This window comes from Erithacus rubecula (genome assembly GCF_903797595.1).
Source record: "Erithacus rubecula genome assembly, chromosome: 1".
Lineage (NCBI taxonomy): Eukaryota > Metazoa > Chordata > Aves > Passeriformes > Muscicapidae > Erithacus > Erithacus rubecula.
Window position 1 is genome coordinate 99,828,529 of NC_136658.1, and position 18,154 is coordinate 99,846,682.

General features: G+C 53.0%; 2 protein-coding genes across 6 annotated transcripts in view; one reads left to right on the forward strand and one right to left on the reverse strand.

Annotated features, from left to right (window-relative positions):
• The window catches only part of POLA1 (DNA polymerase alpha 1, catalytic subunit), a 187,448-nt gene extending 179,548 nt beyond the window's left edge, over positions 1–7,900 (forward strand). For 2 of the 3 annotated variants that reach the window (XM_079311095.1, XM_079311096.1), the window contains exon 37: positions 3,890–7,898. In XM_079311095.1, coding sequence (XP_079167221.1) covers positions 3,890–4,062 — 173 coding nt within the window. In that variant the 3' untranslated portion in view covers positions 4,063–7,898. Of the gene's footprint in view, positions 1–3,889 lie in introns of all 3 variants that reach the window. The other variant, XM_079311094.1, reaches the window with a different exon arrangement.
• Positions 7,901–8,771: 871 nt separating this feature from the next.
• On the reverse strand, positions 8,772–16,531 carry ARX (aristaless related homeobox). 3 transcript variants are annotated; one of them, XM_079301527.1, is made up of 6 exons: positions 16,230–16,531; positions 14,424–15,144; positions 13,109–13,154; positions 11,169–11,238; positions 10,910–11,084; positions 8,772–10,074 (listed from the first exon to the last, which is right to left on the reverse strand). In XM_079301527.1, exons 1-6 carry the CDS (start codon positions 16,420–16,422, stop codon positions 9,834–9,836), a joined length of 1,446 nt encoding a protein of 481 aa, XP_079157653.1. In that variant the 5' UTR covers positions 16,423–16,531; the 3' UTR covers positions 8,772–9,833. The 3 variants fall into 3 exon arrangements, with proteins under 3 accessions (XP_079157653.1, XP_079157652.1, XP_079157654.1); XM_079301526.1 differs by having other exon boundaries at positions 10,910–11,238; XM_079301528.1 differs by lacking the exons at positions 10,910–11,084; positions 11,169–11,238.
• Between the last annotated feature and the right edge of the window lie 1,623 nt (positions 16,532–18,154).

The window sequence follows — 18,154 nt, forward strand, 5'->3', positions numbered from 1 at the left end:
CCGTCAGGTATAGATAACCTCCAAATATCTCCATCCTTGCTTCCAGCATCTGAACAGCAGCATAGGGTAAATGGATTTCAGGAACCTTTAAAATTAGTTGTTGTTTTTTTTTTTTTTTTTTTCTTTTTGGTCCCTAGTAATATAAAAATTTACCTAGGTAGCTAAAGAAGGACTTGCATGGGGTACTGAATTTGACAGGGATATCCAGAAGTTCAGACTGTGTTTTATGAAGGAAAGGAGGGATTACCTGCATGCTTGGTTATATGATTCTGTAGTGCTTACCAGAATCAGTGATTTACTAACTTTAGAAAATACAGTACCTGAATTTACTTGCATACAAACAGAAACACGTCTTCTTTATTTATTTCTATTAAAATAATTGCATTTTAAATTTTTATATTTGTTTTGGTAGTGTCTTTTGTATGCTTAGTATATGTGTAAATGTATCTGATTATGTATAGCCATGTATACATTCTGCAGCAGTGGTCATCTTAAAAGATTATTCACTGCCACTGACTTTAATGTTAGTAAAACAATGATGAGGTGATAGCGGGTATAGAAGTATTTCACAATGTGAGTACTAAAAGGCAATTTCAGTCAGTTTGTATAGCTTAGTTTTCAGAAGGCCTTAGGCATGTTATTGGTTAAATTCTCATTTAGGGAGAAAGGAGCTTTTATATGCATCTCTAAGTTGGATGGTGTGGTAACTCAAAGGTATTGACTGGCTGTGTGATATACAACGGTCACAGTTTTCTTTTATTCAGAGGAGGACAGAGTGATGCTGGTTGTCATTCTTACTCTGCTGTGTGGCAGCGTAAATAGTCCCCTTTCTAACCAACCTGGTGGGAAAAGTCAATATCCCATCAGCAAAGGAGGTAAACACATCAGGAGCTGTGTCCTCTCTCATCTTCCCCTGCTCTGTATTACTACAGTTCTTTAAATCTCTTCTCCCCAGTCATCAGATGCACTTGTGTCATTCAAATGTGTGGTGCTGCAGACACAGCCCTGCCTGCCTCTCCTGCCTGAGCTCCCAGCTCCCATTCTCTTATAATTGAAACTTAAAATTGGCCTCATTACTTCAACCAGGCCCCTCATATTTCTCCTTTTTTTTCAGACCACCCTTTCCTGCCTGCCTCTACAAGGGTAATTGCATCTAAGAAATGTTTGAAGCATACTGTCAGAAAGGTTATTGTGTATAATTGGAGTTTAGATTTAATGTTGGGGGGAGCTGGGAGCTCTGTTAGTGGGATGGCTGGAGCCCTGAAGGCCTGAATTGGAGCTGTGCATGGACCTGTATTTCTGTTCCCTCCTTTCAGCCCTGGTGTATTGTTTGCCTCAATGTTCTAATGATTAATGTGCCTTCCTGCTCTGTTCACATGTGCCAGCTGTTCTCATTGATGTATTTTACCTTGGTTCCTCCTGAGCTCCAGGAAGCTTTAAACTATTTTGGCCTACTTTTGAGGTGTAAGGATTGTATTTTCCAGAGTTTCTTGGTATAAAGAGCATGATTTGGCTAACGTGAGCAGTTGCAAGTGAACCCACTTACTGTATTATTAATCTTGAAAATACATAAGCAAGTGAGAGCTCAATTTGTGGCAAAATGTGATTGGTGTTTTAATGGATGTGGTTAAGACAATTTTCAAGGTTTGTTTAATTTAACCCTGTATCTAAATACTTTCAGAATCATTAAATGTGTTTATGCCATAGTGACTTTAGCCTGTTAATGAGCAGATTCACGTAATCAAGGTTTTATTGTATTGGAGTTATAGTTTAAGGAAAATTCAATTCTGTTAATAGACTTTCAGTCATTACTGACTATGTAACAGTAAAATTTGGTATCTTCAACAAGGCATCTTCCTCTGTTTGCTTACTGCCCAGACACAAAACTGAATGTGACAGCACAATGTATAAGTTCTTCACAACAATGCACGAAAGGTGCTTATCAAAGTACTTTTAATCAACGTGTTCACTTACTCAGGCATTGTTAATTTAAATTTTAATTTAATTTTCAAAGAGTTGATAGTGTCATGCAAAGCAGTTGACTTCAGTGGAACTTTGTGAATAACACTCAAAACCTAAGCAGGTGGCAATTTCTCAGTAAAAATTGCTGTTTGTATTGTATCTAAAACTATAGTCTGCTAAGCTCATACTGCAATATCTGATGCTCTGCAAAAATATTTGTAAATCCTCAGGGAGGAGAAATTCACAAACCTCAAAATTATAATACTCTTTCTGTCACCATGCCTCCCATCTCCTCATGCAGCTGTCCTTGGCTTGGCTGCTGAGATGAAGCTGTGTCTGATGGGGCACCTTCATCTCAGTCACGTCACAGAGGTGAATCATTTCATCCCTTATACATAGATTAAAAAAACAGTGTCCCTCTCCCTGAAAACCTATTCTTAAATAAACTCCACTGTTTTTAGAGACAATTGGTTTTTCACCTTGACTTGTGCTGTAGAGTAAAAGCTATTTGAGAGGGGATGGAGGCTCCTCCATACCTGTTTAAAGGACAAGAAGGGCTGTGAAGGTGTCAGGAGAAGTGAGGCAGCAGCTTTCAGACAAAGGTAATGAGCAATAGAAGGATGCTGTTGGTTGCTCACAAGACATGTGTTTTACCCTGCACCTCAGTGGCTTCCAATTTTCACCTCTAAGTACCTGTGCTGTGCTCTCCTAGTTCTGCTGGACCTGGAGTCCCTCCAGTCTAAAAGCAGAGAAGCTGCCTAGGAGGGAACCTTGTTTTGTAATGTGTGTGCTCTCCACTGTTCCAAGGTGTAACTACAGGAACAGGCTCTTGGGTAGGAGTTGGTGTTTCTAGAATGTGGAGTTGGTTGGAAAGTAGGAGCACAACTGTGCCAGATCTGCATCCACTTGGCATTGCTGCATAATAGAGTAGTGGAATATTTTGCCCTTTTAGTCTTTGTCCACAGTTTTTATAAAGGAAAAACTGTACAATCACCCAAACAAAATCTCTTAGGTTTTTTCTTAATGGCATAAAATTTAACCAAAAAAACCCCAAAACAAAACAAACAACACCCCCCACAAAAATACAACATACAAAACCAAACAAAACAGAAACACACATAAAGGTACAGGTGAGTAAATGTCTTGTCCTCCATACATCTCTTATCAGGCATTGGGAGCCTCTTCATTCATGTGTCAGGTGAACCTGACATCTCCTGGTTGAGATACTGGGCATCTCCTCTCCATTTTAGGGTAAAGTAGCATGGAATTCCTCTTGTTTGTGCTACTTCCCTTTTCCTCCCAGTGCCTCCGTAGTGCTGGGGATTGGAATTCCCATCCTGCACACAAAGTGCATTGGAGAACACACAGGACTGGTGATAATCTGTCCCAGGTTGTGCCAATGCCAGTATTGACAGCAGGGATGAGGGACATGAATTGCACATGAATTGTGATCTCCTTCACTTCTGACGCCACCCTGGGGCAGAATCTGTCGCTACTTCCAACCCCTGGGGACTCTGGATAGTTCTCAGAAAGTTGAGGCACCTGCCCCTGTTAAATGAGGCCCTTTCAGAGCCAGCCCAGCTATTGCTTGCGTTCTCTGCTGTGACTAAGTGAGCCCCCATTTCACTCCAGCTAGATGACAAAACTGGACTAGGGGTGGCTCTTGCCAGTTTTCACACTGCTCCTGTGCTGGGGCTGAGGGAGCCTGGGCCAAGGTTCACCATGGCCTCTCACCAGCCCGTGCAGGAAAGGCAGGGAATGCAGCAGAACGTGGGAGAGCTTGCCACAAATGTGCTCTTTGCTAACTACAACATTCGCCTCGTTTTAAAATACACTTATTCAGAGTCTAATGAATGCAAAAATCCTGTCTTTTTGTGGTCATTTAATCCCTCTCTGTTTTTTGGGTTTTTCCCCTTTGTTCTTCTAGAGTATTTGAAGAAGAAGCCACTCAGGAGGGAAGTTTATGAGGCCTACAAAAGACTGAAGAGCACCGTAGACAAATGGCTGTCCATGAGTGCCTACTCAGAAGTGAACCTTGGCAAACTCTTCACCCTCAGTATAGGAAGATCTGTGGGAGAGTCCAGCAGTGAAAGACAGTGATTGATTAAAAATGGAGGGAGGCTAGTCCCTTGTTTATCAGTAATGATCTCTTCAGCAATACTCTATTTCAGTATGTACAATGATGTTTTAATTATCTTGTCTCTTTGGAGGAGGAAAAATGGGAGATGAAAACAGGATGTATGATTCTCATGGATATGAAGTATTCAGGGTGTTTTTATCTCCCTTTCTTTTCTTCACTGAGAAACCAGGGTTATTAAAATATGGAGTAGTTGATTTTTGCAATATTTTTTGTTGTGTATTTAGACCTATGAGGGAAAAGGGGGTGGGGGAATTGCTGCTTTAATTGGATAATTCCCAGTGAGAGTTGCTGGAATGTAAGTGATCCTAGACTTTGCTCCAGGGTATTTACTAGAGGTGCTCTCAGGAAGAGAGGTTAGTAGAGGTCTCAGTAGGAGCACTAATGTTTTGCCTTTTCACGGTTTATCTTCTTCCTGATCATAAACATACCAATTAAAAACAATACTAAACCTAAATGCATTTAAATGTCCTATTACCTTCTGAACAGAGGTAGGGATGCTTTACTTTGAAATTCATTAAAGAACGACTGAAACCTGGACCTGCTAAAAATAGGGACCATTTTTTTATTAGGAGTCTTTCCAAGCATCTTTAAGCGCAGTATTTTGGCACATTAAAAATTTCTGTGTGGATGTAAAGACCAAAAAGGATGAACAAAACCTGTTTCACACATACAGAGGATATAAGTGTGTTTCATTTCAAAGTATTTGAAAGTAAGCAACTGATAGGGAAAAATATTTTTGGAATGGTATTATAACCAATAACAGGGGAATGGAAAGCAGCAAATCATAGTTACTGTTCTGTAATAATTACTGTGTTGGAGGTTTTACAGTTTTTACAAACAAATTGTATTTTTCATTTACTTCTAATAAAATGACAAGTAGGTATGACAAGAGAATAAATTTGGTACATGCTTTTGTACACAAAATATTGTTGTACTGTGTTCACTGTTAAATTTGCAATGTGATATATTAATGTAAGGTTATAAAAAATTGCTTTTAAATCCTAAACAGTATAAAATGTAAAGTTTTTTCACACTTGAAGGAAAAAAAATAAAGTTTTCTAGTAAAAAATTAATTCTATGATCTGATGGTTGAAAATAGTCCATGCTAGGTCATATTGCTCTGGACTTTTCCTAGTCTTACAGAATTGTATGTGTGTTTTTAGTATGAACACCCATTAACAAAGGGAGCTTGAAGAAAGAGGATCAGCATGAACATGCTGGACACTCTAGGGATACATGTGTCTGTTTGTGTGCAGAGTATTTTATGACATTCATTTGCCCCCAGAATGGCACTTGGAAGAGGCTGTGTGTCAGTATGGGTAGTGTCAGTTTGAATATGCCTAAATACAGAGTCATCTTCCCCGAGCAACTTTTGGAAGTAAACTCTTTCATTTCTGCTCACATGGAATCACTGTGGTAAGAAATAGAACCTATGCATCTCTGCTGTTGTGCAGGTGTAGTCCCACCCTGGTGAGCTATCAATCCTTCCCAGTGTGTTTAGTCGGGGTAATAGAGAAAACAGACTTTATGTGATAGAGTCTTGTCTTGGAAAGAAGGTGTTGCTGCCAAGATTACATATTGAAATTGCAGGACTTCAAAAGATCCTAGTTTCTTGTCATTTCATGCAGGGATTTTTAGATTTTTTTTGTGTCTGGTCCAATTAGGATTATGAAGATATTACTAATATTAACTGGATAGAACGCCTTAGGAAAGTGAAAAGTGTGACCTTCTCCTCCAAACATTAGGTATACAAATAAAATGGATAGATATGGCATAACCTGACCCTGTGGCACTTGTATGTATCTGTATAATTACAGCTGAAGAGCCTGTTAATTTGCAAGTTTAGGGATGTTTAGATTAAATGAGAGTGTTGTGGAATGACTGTGTAGGGTGCAGCAGCACCGAGTGGCCCTGCGAGGGGCTGTTCCTGCGCACACCGCGGCGGAGGAGCCGTGAGCGGCACAGCCCGGAGCCCCCGCCGCCCAGCCAGCCACACTCCGGGGGGTGGGGATGGGAAATGAGGCTTTTACCCCGAATGGAGCCTTTTTTGATTCCTCTCAGCAAAGCTGGTCAGATCAGAGCTGAAGTCTTGGCAAGGAGTAAACCGGATTTTTTTTCCCCCTCCCCTCTCCCTCTAATCAGCTCTGGGCATCGTGCCTCGTCTTGGCCCCTCAGAAAGGCTGGGAAACGCAAAATCATCTTTATAGCATTTAATATTAAATGGAGCTGGTAAATGCTGCGCTGTAAATAATTTGGGAAAGACTGAAGTTCGGAGTTTTGCATTCTGAGGCTGGTGTGGCCTGAATCGCCTTCCCTTCCTTTTCATCCTCGTATCCCCCTCCCCCACGCCGTGCTGTTAAAATTAAGGTTTGTGTTTATTTGTATTTATTTGCAGTTGGGGAAGAGGAGTGTTGATATATGGAGCCGGTGGCCAGGTTTCGCTGATGACATATGCGATATGAAAAAGAATTCCCATCCGCAAACACGGTTGCTGCTGTGCCAAAATCCCTCTTTTCGCCGCCAAAGGCAGTTTTCTAAGGCCGAAGCGGAGCACATCTTCCCCTTCGAATCCATCCCCGTCTTCTGCAGGGCACCTTAAATGTGCCTTAATTGAATAGTTCTCCCTCGCCCTCCTTATAGCAGTTTAATAGATTAACTCATCTGTGCCAGCTTCAAATTTCAGATTAAAATTCCTTCATCCCGAAGGCAGCATTATCAGGTTGTTGGAGGCTGTTTTCAAACCTTGGTTTTGAATAGCAGCGGCTCTGCATTAATTTAACCACTAAGCTAATAAGTAGGTTTCGTTTTGTTATGCTAAGCTTTATTGCTTTTCTTTTGATCAGAATGGTGTTGTTGAGCAAAGCAGCAGACAAGGCATTCTTTGATGAGGGAATTAGCGCTCTATTCTTCCTCTATTATTCATAGCACAGTGGAATATGTAAGTACCTGAGGGTGTCAAAGGAGAGCAGGCTCTATTGCAAAGTGTTCGCCTTGTTTCTCTCAATAGCTGACTATGAGATGATAAACCGCTTAATACACTGCACTAATTGGATGAGAGCAAAAAGAGATGGGAATTAAGGCACGGCGAAAGGAGAAAGTGCTACCAGCCTTCATTCACTCTTTCACCACTTTAACAGCACCAAAGGAGGCACAAGCTTTCTATAAGCAGACTAGGGGTTTTGTGCGGAGATAAAATGAACCTGTTAGTGGATTCAGGTAATACACTAATTATTGCACAGTATAAATACCACTACTGGTTTTATAACACGGAGGTAAACTTCTTTTGAGAAGGTTATAGGATTGCTTGGCAGCAGTATAGATCCTAATAAGGGACCAGAGTAATAACCCCCTGGATTAACAAAATTGCTGCTTGCAGAAGTATGATTCGGGCTTTTACGAAGATTTCAGCAGAATGAATAAAAATGACTGAATGACATTTCTTAATGCCTAATGGCTTGATAATGATTCCCTTTTCTTTGAGGCAAAAATGTATATTTCAGGCTGCACTGTTAATAACGTCCAAGGAACAAGCCTTATTTTTCCCATAAATTTTTTTTCGCGCCTATGGTGGGTTTTTAGAACTCAAAACTACGTCTGGGGGCGGGCGGGGTTGGGGGTGTGGGATATGAAATGCCGTGAGTGGAGGGGGGAGCTGCGGGGAAGGGTCGCTCGGAGCTCGCTCCAGCGGCGCTGCCCGGCCGGTGGCTCCCGGCGCCTGGCCGGGCCCCCTCGGTGTGCCCGGGGCTCTTCTCCGGCCCCGGCCCGCCGCCGCAGCGCTGCGCGATTGCACCAAATCACCCCAAAAATGAAGCCCGCACCCCAGCGCTCCGACGGCCCGAAAGGGACCGGGGCTTGGTCGGGGACGGACCAGGAGTCATCAGAGCCGGGGAAGGGCGGCGGGCAGTGCGGCCGGGGAGCATCCCGCTTTTGCTGCTCCGTGGAACAGGCGGACGGGAGCGCTGCGCCCCAAAAACAAAACAAAACAAAACAAAAAAAAATACAGGGAAGAAAGCCACCCGGGGGATAATAAAGGAAGGGGGAAGAAACGGAAGTTCACCTCGAGGAGAACGAAGAAGGGGCAGGCGAAGAGAAACTTTTGTGACCCCACAGGTGCGGGGGCGGCCAAGCACTCCCCAAAATTCCAGATTTTCTCCCCCGCCCCTGACTTTCGGCAGCGGCGGAGCCTCGGGCTGCCCCATCCCCGCCCGGCCAGTACCGGGGAGCGGGGGGCGGCTCCCCGCGGTGCGGGGTCGCTGGCACCAAGAGACGCCCAGAGCACCCGCGCTGGGAGCCGGGGGGACTCGGCACGGTGCCCCCGGCAGAGCTCGGACAGCTACGGCCGTGGGTGCCCCACCCGACCCCGCGATCCGCAAATCCCCTCGCAAGCGGGGCTGCCGGCGCCTCGCTTCCCCGCCGCGCCCGAGCTCCGGCCCCGCCACCCGCGCACCCCGAGCCCGCGGGCGGGTCCCGGCGCTGACACTGGCCGGGCTCAGCCCCGCAGCCCCGCAAGGACCGGGCTTTCTGCTTTTTCTTTTGATCCTGTTTTTTTTTTTTTCTTTTTTCTTTTTTTTTTTTGTTAAACATATATTTTTGTTTATTTTCTGAACGTGGCACTTCTCCACCGGATAGCAAGGAAAAGTGTTAACAATAACGACATTACACGAAAAAGTACTGTACCATCGCCTCTTGAGGGTTTCAGAAACCTCTACAGTTAATAAGTTAAATAAAGAGTTTGTACATAAATATTTGTCTAGGAACCCTATTATATCTACAACACAGTAAGAATCTACAGAATGACAAACTTTTACAACACTACACTGAGTGCAATTGTTTTATAACTTTTCAAATATACAAAGCTCTGTTCTTTTTTATAACAATGGTATGTACAGAATCAATAATCACAGTTTAGTGACTTAAACAGTCCATATTCTAGCAGTGTATTTCCCTTTGGTTTGATATAAAAACCTTGGTTGGTGTAGTGATAAAGAATATAACAAGAAAAAGATATACCCTTTCCCCTAAGTGCACTGGTTATCTTACAGCATCAAATTTACTTTCAGTCTGCACTGGCAGCATCCTTGGTTAGCATATGCAGTTTGTTGCAACATGTAAAATAAGTTCTCCAGCGCTTCTAACTGACCAACTTAACATCCTAGGATGTTATTTTAAGAAGATGTGGGTAGCTTTCCCCCTCTCTTAGTTTCTCTATTGTTTTGTGTTTTTTTCACTTTCTCAATTACAATTCTATTTCTTTTTTTTTTTTTTTTTTTTTTTTTTCTTGCCAGATAAACAGAAGGAAAAATATTTAGTGTACGAAACGCTAATATATAGTAACTTTTATTAGGGCTTTTTTTTTTTTTTTTTTTCCTTTTTTTTTTCCCTACTTTTCCCCCCACTAATGTTCACAGAGGAAATGGACACGTCGTACATTTAAGAAATGTACCAGCCAAGGAGTTTCTTATTCAGGAGGTTTTAAGCTTCGTTTCACTCGTGTGAGGGCTGATGCGAAAGGCATTCGCTTTCTCCAAGTTTCTAACTTGAGAACCTACTACAGTCTCAGCTGCTGGTCCTCTTTTTTAAAAAAAAGTTATTATTTTTCCCCCCGTTTGGTCTTGATTCGTGCTGTCTGAGGTGACCTTTATTGATTCGCGTATTTACTCTCCTCTCCCTCTCTTTTTTTCTCTCCCCCCTAAACGAACCTAACCCGCACCCCGCGGCCGGCAGCCGTGCCTTAGCACACCTCTTTCCCCGTGCTGCTCCCGGGGAGGATGTTGAGCTGGGTGAGCTGGGCGGCGTGTTCCTTGGCCTTCAGCCGCAGGGCGGCGATGCTGGATGCCCGCCGGTCGGCGGCGGCACTGGCCGGGTCCCCCAGCCCCGCCGAGCCCACCGCGCCCTCGGCGGCCGGCGCCGGCTGCCGCAGCAGCGCCGCGGCGCTGGAGGCGCTGCCCAGGGGGGACATGGTGGAAAAGAGCCTGCAAGGGAAGCACAGACGGCCGTCACCGCCGCGCCGGGACCGCCGGCCCCGCTCGCCGCCTTCCCGCCCAGCACGGACGCGACGGGACAGAGACACGCTGCAAATACCCCACGCCGGGAGGGCGAAAGATTTTTTTCGGGGAAAAAAAAAAAAAAAAAAAAAAAAAAAAGATGAAAAATGTGTGAGCCTGGTCCTCCCCGACTTGCCGCAGTCAGGGCGGCAGTGGCCGGGGGTTGCAGCCGGCGGGGAGGGGGATGCGCGGGGGGAACCTCCGGTCCTGGGCAGGCAGCGCTCGCTCCCCCCGTTCCCGGCGGTGCCCGCGCTCCGCGGGAGCTCATCGCGACGCCAACCCGCGCAAGCTGCTCAGCCCCACGGGTAAAATCTGTCCGTGACGGTTCCGCCGTGGCCGGAGTGGCTCACGGCGCCCGGGATGTCGCGGATTGTGTTCATCCCGAATGGCCAAATAGCAGCAACCCCCGCCCCGAGCTAAGCCGAGGGCACGCGTGCACGGAGGGAAACCCGCGCGGGTTTAGTTTCTGCGTGGGAGCGCCGCTTTCCGCGGGCCGTCCCTCGGGGCCCGCCCGGGCTCTCGCCGCCGCCGCGGCCCGGCCGCCCCCACGGGGAACAGCGGCCGCGGGGGGCGGGGGGAGCCGCCCCCGCCAATGAGCGGCCGCGGCGGAAGCACGTGACCGGCACGGCGCCCAATGGGCGCCGGCTGCGAGGCGCTCCAAGTTCGAACGGCGCGGCGCGTCCCGCGCGGGGCCTCGATCCCTCCGCGCGCGGCCCCACGCGCCCCCTCAGGACCCCCGGCGGCGGCGCGGGGCGGGCGGTACCTGCCGAAGGCGGGGCTGATGAAGGCGGGGTGGCGGAACACGGCCGCGCCCAGGAAGGTGCCGAGGCCGAGCGGGGTCCCGCCGGGGGGCAGCGCCGCGGAGCCGGGGGGCGGCGGCGGCAGGCTGGGGAAGGCGGCGGCCGCGGCGGCGGCGGCGGTCCAGGCGGAGTCTAAAGCTGGGTGATGAGGAGGGAAAGGACTAGCATCAAGGTATGGACTGAGGGGGTGAGTTGCTGACAGGGGACCAGGGAAAGGCAAACCTGGGGGGTGTGTCTGAGCCCCAGCCTTTTCCCTCTTCCGCCACTTAGCCCTACGGTTCTGGAACCATACCTGAAAGCCAAAAGAAAAACCGGTTTTAATAACGCCTGCCCGCGCCCTCGGAGCGGCGAGCCCCTTGGGGAGCCCAGCACCGGCCCGACGGCGACCGATCCTCCGCCGCCCCCGCAGCGGGATCCCCCGAAAGGGGCCGGGCCGCGGCTCTCGGTGCCACCCCGGAGGGGCGCAGCACTCCAGCACCCCCGCACAGCCCTGCGGCAGGTCGGCGGTGCGGGCACAGTGCGGAGCGGGAGGCGGCTCCCGCAGCGCTTTCCCTGCGCTGGAGCAGCGGCACTACGATTTCCCAGGGGAACTATGTGGGAATTAATCTGCACGCACACCCACACCGAGACTTTTTTTTTTTTTTTTTTCCTCTCGTTAAAGGGCATATTTACAAATTACATAGTTTGGGTATCGTAGATTTTTTTTTCCTTCCGATTTAAAGAGAGGAAAAAAAGTCGTAATTTCACTGACGTCTGAAACGAAGAAATAATTTGTGAGGCAACCAAAGCACCAGTTACAGATTTCAAGGCTGCCCATTTAAGATCTATATTAAGGAAGTTATTTAGGATGCCATGACACTGCCGTCCTTTCTCTCTTTTACCCTTCCCACAAAGCAAAATTCGTGAAATAAAACTGCTTAAAGCAGGAGAGAGGAAGATGAAAATAAACCTCATTTCAAAAGAAAAGAAAATATTCCCTTAATCAAGAGTGGGGCCATCACACGCACCTACAGATAGAGACTTTGAGAGACAGACGTTTGTAAATCTTTTGGGGCAGGTGTGGGCAGAGTTTTTCCTGTTATGCTCGGCTTTATAAGCTCAGTATGAGACCATTCTTTCCGGAAAGGCAGAAAGGCAGCAGCGCTGCGAGTCTCTCCGTACAGTTGTTCAGCGGGAATTGATCTCCACGCACGCCTATGTGGGTACCCACGACGAAAAGGCATTGTGTTCGTGCTGAAGGCAACAGCCTGGCACGGAGGAACCGTCTCTCCTCGCTAAAACTCAATTAGCAAGCTGTCCTCACTACAATTCCCCCTTATTGAATTAATAAGTCTGAGTACACCCAAAGGTAAACGAAGGGACTCTCATAATTCATATTCACTTAATTACATCTTCTGCCATGAATAGAGGAGAAAGAAAGGGGGTGTCTTTCTGTTAAAAAAAGTTATTTAACTTTCCCACGACTTGTTCCCCTGAGCTGAAAATACTGATTTGCTGTCACATCTCTGTTTGACAATGGAGAAATGTGTCAACAGAAAGGAGGGGACAAATCTCATCATTAGCCCCTCTAATGCAAGAAGCTGTTGTGTATTAAATGAGCCATATGGAATTTATTATGCTTTATCAGCGCCCGATTTTAACTGTAAAGTGATTTGCTCAGCTTCAAACCCAGAGACATCTGTTTTCTGTTGGCAATCAGGGCATCCCAATGTTTATCGTCTCTTTGGTTATGAGACCGGGGTTGGGAAATGCACTCTGGTATGGAGCGGCAAACACCTTTAATAGCATTGCACTCACTCACTATTAGATCAATGCAGGCTTATTGCTATTAAAAATGGGAAATCAAATAGCATTAGCCAGCTCCTTGTGCAGGCGGAGAGGAAATCAAACAACATTTCGCCTTCAAATGGCCCTGTTTGTTCTAGCACTAAGTGGGCTTTTATGAAGCCCGATTGGAGATTTGATGGCAGCCAAATACCCGACTTGCGGCCGAGCGGGTTTCTAACAACCGAAACGGGAGCCCTGAGTTTTAATCACACGGGGATTCGCCAACCGATGGCTCGGCCCTGGCGGGGCCGGGGCGCCGCCGAGTGGGTCGGGCCACCCTTCCCCTGGGCACCGCCGAGGGACGCGCCGGTCCCGGTCCCGCCGCTGTCACTCACCTGCACTCGGGCTTCTGTCAGATCGAGCCTCATGGCCAGCTCCTCCCTGGGGGAGACACAGACGCCGCCGTCAGCCCGGGGCACCTCGAGTCGCCCGCGCCCGTAATCCCGGTGCCCGAGGCGAGCGGGGCCGGGCCGCGGGCGAACACCGCCTATCGCCGCCCTCGGCCCGGCTCCGGGCCGCCGAGCCGGGCGCCTATCGCCACTCTAGTGTTTTGGCAGCCCCTCCCCGCCGCTCCACAAATTCTGCCGGTTCCAGCCGCAGCCGCCGTGCAGGGGACGGCACCTGGGAAGCTCCACACGGAGGTTCACATTGCCACAATTAAGGCAAATCGGAAAACTCTAAGGCAAAGGGCTCATCAGCTCCGTGTCCCAGAGAGGAGCATTCCCAGCATAACTAGGACCCTGCCACGGCCGGACCCCCGCGCCTTCAGGGCGTGAAAACCCCTGGAGCAAAACCCAAAGCCGTGAAAAAAACACCAACGAAAAAAGTGCGGTATGTCCATACACAGCCCGGGCAGCCGCTCCCGGGGCCGGGGCCAGGCGGGGCCCCGAGGTGAGCCCCACGGGTGATGCGCGGCTCCGAGGTGCAGGGAAAAAAAGCCCCCGTGAACACTCCTGTTCCAACGCCGCCTCCGACCCGCCGGCCCCGGGCAAAACAAACGAGAAACCGGGAGGGCTTCGTTATCGAAAAGTGCGACTCTGGGGACTCGATCCCCCCCCTCTAGCCTTAAGGCGGGAGGGGGGGTAGCTGTAATTTTAGGTCAGCGCGGGGAGAGGGCTGGCAGCTCTGCCTCTCTCCCTCTTGCCCTTCCCGCAAAGGAGCCGCTGGCCAGACTCATCACCACCGAGCTCCCATTTTCAACGGGAAAATGTCCCCGAAAGTCTGGACACAGCCGGGCTGGGCCCCGCTGGGCTCCTTGGGGGCAACTCCGGGCACCGAGAGGCCCCGACGTGCCGGGCCGGTATTTTTAGGCAGCGGCGCTTTGATCTCTGCTGCTGCCGGGGCTTCCCCGGGCCGCGCTCCAGCCCACGAGCAGCGCGTAACCGATCCCGGCGCGGCCGCGGAGACGGGAGGGGTGGGCAGCGGATAAAAATAGCCCCCGGCGGCGGCCTTCAGGCCGGCCTGCCCAGGCTCTGCCGGCCCTGGGTTCCCCCTGAGCCCTGTTCCCCGTGCCCTCCTAGCCCGGGACTGCCCGAGGCAGGATTCACCGCCGGGGGCGGTTTGGAGGCGTGGGTGAAGCTCACTGCGGCCCCGTCCCGTCCCCCCGGGATTCGCTCACTCCGCGCTCGGCCGGGGCCCCGGCGCCGGTACCTGGTGAAGACGTCGGGGTAGTGGGTTTTCTGGAAGGCCCTCTCCAGCTCCTCCAGCTGGTAGCTAGTGAAGGTGGTACGATAGCGGCGCTGCTTCCTCTTGAGCAGCCCCTCCTCGGAGTCGCTGCCGGCCGAGAGGCAGACGCTCTCCTCGCCGTCCTTGCCCTCGCCGTCCTCGGGGTGCAGCAGCAGCTCCTCCTTGGGGGACAAATCCCCGCCCTCCGCCCCGGGGGCCGCGGTGGCGCCCCGGCGGGCATCCTTCAGCAGCCCCCCGCCGTCCTCGCCCAGCAGCTCCTCCTCCTCGTCGTCCTCCAGCTCCTCTTCCTCCTCGTCCTCCTCCTCCTCCAGCATCTCTTCGTCTTCTTCCTCCTCTTCCTCCTCCGCGGCCGGCGCGGCAGGGCCCGGCCGTTCCTCGACGTGCGCGGCGGGGCCGCCCAGCTCGTCCCGGGCGGGCGGCGGCGCCACGAAGGGCGCGTTCTCACGGTAGCTTTTGCTGCGGCTGATGCTGACCTGGGGCGCCTGGCTGATCTTCAGCGTGTCCCACGGGGCGGCAGCGGGCACGGGGCCCGCGCCCCCCTCCGGTCGCCCCTCCGGCCGGTCTCCCCGCGGTCCCGTTGCCCGCGGCGGCAGCAGCCGGCCCCCGCCAGGCCCGTAGAGCCGGCGCAGTTTGGGGGGAAGGTGCAGCTCGGCCGGCTCGAAGGGGGGACTGCCCTTAGGGGACCCTGAGCCATGAAAGTAGCGTAGACGGCCGCAGCAGACGGAGCGGGCAGGCGTGGCGGGGAGAAGGGTGCGGGGGAAAGAAAGAAAGGAAGAGAGAAGGAGAGACACGGTCAGTACCATCTGCACGAATAGAACCCAGGGCAAGAGCCTAGTCCCTCAGCTATCCTTCGTGCACCAGTTTCCACCCCCTATCATGTCCCTCAGGCCGGTCCTGGCCCGCTCCGCTGCTCCCAGCCTGAGAAGAAATTCTTCTCGGTCCCTGAGCCCGGCCCAGCGCCCTTCTCAGGGCCGGGACAGGCTGCGGGGGCTCTGGCAGCCCCGGGCCTGCGCCGGCACGTCTGCGACAGCGGTCAGCGCCAGACCCCATCCCATATGGCGGGACAGCGCTGGTCCCGCTGCGCCCGCCCGGCGGCCCCGGATGCCTCCGCTGTCTTTTTTCTTTTTTTTGTCCCGTTTTGCTCCATTCTCCTATAATCTTCCCCCCTCTCCCCAAGTCTGATTTTGGCTTTGGAGGAAAGAATCCCGCCCGCCGGTGTACGCCGGCAAAAGCGGGAGCGAAGCCGCCCGTGGGAGCTGCTCATCCGTGCTCCCCCCGGCTCCGGAGGGGGCTGCTCCCAACTTGGGGCCGGGGGCGGCGGCTGCCGGGGCCCGTTATCACCGCCCGGGCTGCTGCCGGGCGCGGCCCCGGCTCGCTCGCCGAAACCCGTTACAGGTTTAATGCGAACGGGCGAGGCTTTCCCCCACACAGATGGCATCTCGTACCGATTTATTCCGGCTTTAAGAATTACTCCCATATCGAAAGGAAGAGCAGCCTAAAACGCCGGCACCCGACCCCCAGGGAAAGAATTGTGACGGATTCCGGGCACGGCTCCGGCCGCGCTTCCTGGCAGCACAGCAGCTACTAACGAGCACGGTAACGGGATAACAGCGACCGCAGCTCCGAGGCGGCGCCCGGCCGTGCGGTGCAGGCGGCGAGCGGGGCCGGGGCCGAGCTGCAGGCTGTGCAGGGAAGGGGGGACACGTAGCCGGGCCTGCCCGACGCCGGGGAAACGAAACGGGACGAGCGGGACGGGACGGCGGGGCTTACCTTGCGCGGCCTTGTCGGTGTCGGGACGGGCGGCGATGGCGGGCAGGGTGGGCGCGGTACCGAGCAGCCGCACCTTGCAGGGGCTCCGCCGGCCCAGGATGCTGTCGATGCAGTAGGAGGACAGCAAAGTTGGCGATTTACTTTTGCACTCGGGACGCTCGGCGCAGCTCTCCTCCGGGTAAGGGCCGCTCATGGCGGCGGCAGCGGGGCCGAGCCGTGGGGCCGGGCGGGAGCGGCGGCGCGGACGCCCCCGCGGCGCTGCCCGGTGCCGCCGGGACGCCCGTCACGGGGGGAGTGAGCGGCGGCCGCGGCGCTCTTGAGTCCCCTCGGCTCCACGTGCGGGCAGCCGCCCCCTGATTGGCTCCCGCCGGAGGCCGGGCGGCCGCCGACAGACGGCGCCCGGCAAAGCCCGGCTCGGACCGCCCCGGATCGGCGCCCGCCCCGAGTCGCCGCGCTGTCCCCCGCCCCGCCCCACCCGTCGCGCTCCGCCCCCGCTTCCTGGGGGCGGCGGCCGGCGGGGACCCGCTCGGGGGAGTCGTCGGGGGCGTCCGGGATGGGCGGCGGCGGCGGCGGAGTTCCCGTGGCACGCCTTGCCTCGTCCCCACTCCCCCGCCCCGACGGCGGCCCGGTCCTCGCCCGCCCCCTCGCTAGCCCCCGGCAATTCCCGGGCGGGATGGCGTGGGCGGCGCCGGGGGATCCGCGCCGTGTTTTCCCGCGGGCAGCTCCCCCCGGCGCGGTGCTGCGCAGGGCCGCGCGCTCGCCGCGCTCGCCGCCGGTGTTTGAAATGCGGGTCCGCGCTCGGCGCTGTCTGTGGCAGCACCTGCGCGGCGCCTGCAGCGGCCACGGCGCGGCGGGGCCCGACCCAGCGGAGTGCAGGAGCCGGGAAGCGCTTCCCTCGGGCCGGGCAGGGCGCGCAGCCAGGTGCGGTGATGTCCGGCAGCCCCTTCCCTGCCCTGACAGCCTCCGCCTTTTTCCGCACTCGTATCTCCCCTCCTCTGGCTTTCCACGCTGCTGGGGGCCAGAAGACCTTTGACGGTTTTTTATGCTTCCTTTCCCTTCCCTGTTGGGCGGTCACAAGTTCAGGCTCCCTGTCTGGTAAGTTTGGGCTCACTTTTGATGGGCACGGTACAGCTGCCTAACCCCGCTCACGTGTGCGCTCCCGATTCCCGGACTCCCGCAAGCACAAACACGTCGAAGAAACCGCTCCCGGTCACTACAAATAACCTGTGCTCTCCTCTGGGTGATGCCCAGCCCCTAGCACCGAAGCGGAGACAGCCTCGTTCGTGCTACAATTCCCGTGCGAAACTGACGTCTCCTAATTAACCAGAGAGAATTAAGAGAAAAGATAAGCAAGTGGGTGCTTGTGTCCGTGCTGGCGTGGGCTCAAAAGCCGCTCTGGCTGTGTCCACGCCCTTGTGCGCACGCACATACTTCCAAGCTCTAAAGGTGCGTGCGCGGAGACAAATGTTACACCCAGAGCTGTCCCCTCCCTGGGAGCGGGGCCCCTCACGGCTCCTACCTCTTCTTCGTCCCTCCTCGTTTCCCCCGGTCCGCATGCCGGGGCCATGCCAGCCCCGACGTGCGCGGCCGGAGGGCCCCCCATCACAGCGGGGCGGCCCCAGCCCGACCCGGCTTTGTAGAGTGCTCCTGGCCCGGGTACGCAAGGCTGCCGTTTGCCGTCGGTGCTAAGCTCTAGACAGCTTTTGCCATTCCGGGCACGAGTGGCAATTAGTTCATTAACACAGTAACTAAAACAGATCCACACCAGATCCCAAACCAACTAACAAACAAACAACCAAAAAACAAACGAGAAACCAGGAAGACCCAAGCCTGCCCTTGGCGAAGCTCGGCGAGCAGAGGGGCTGCCGCCTCTTGCTCTCGCTCTAGCGGTGCCGGGGGGCTCCACCGGGACTTTCCCACCGGGC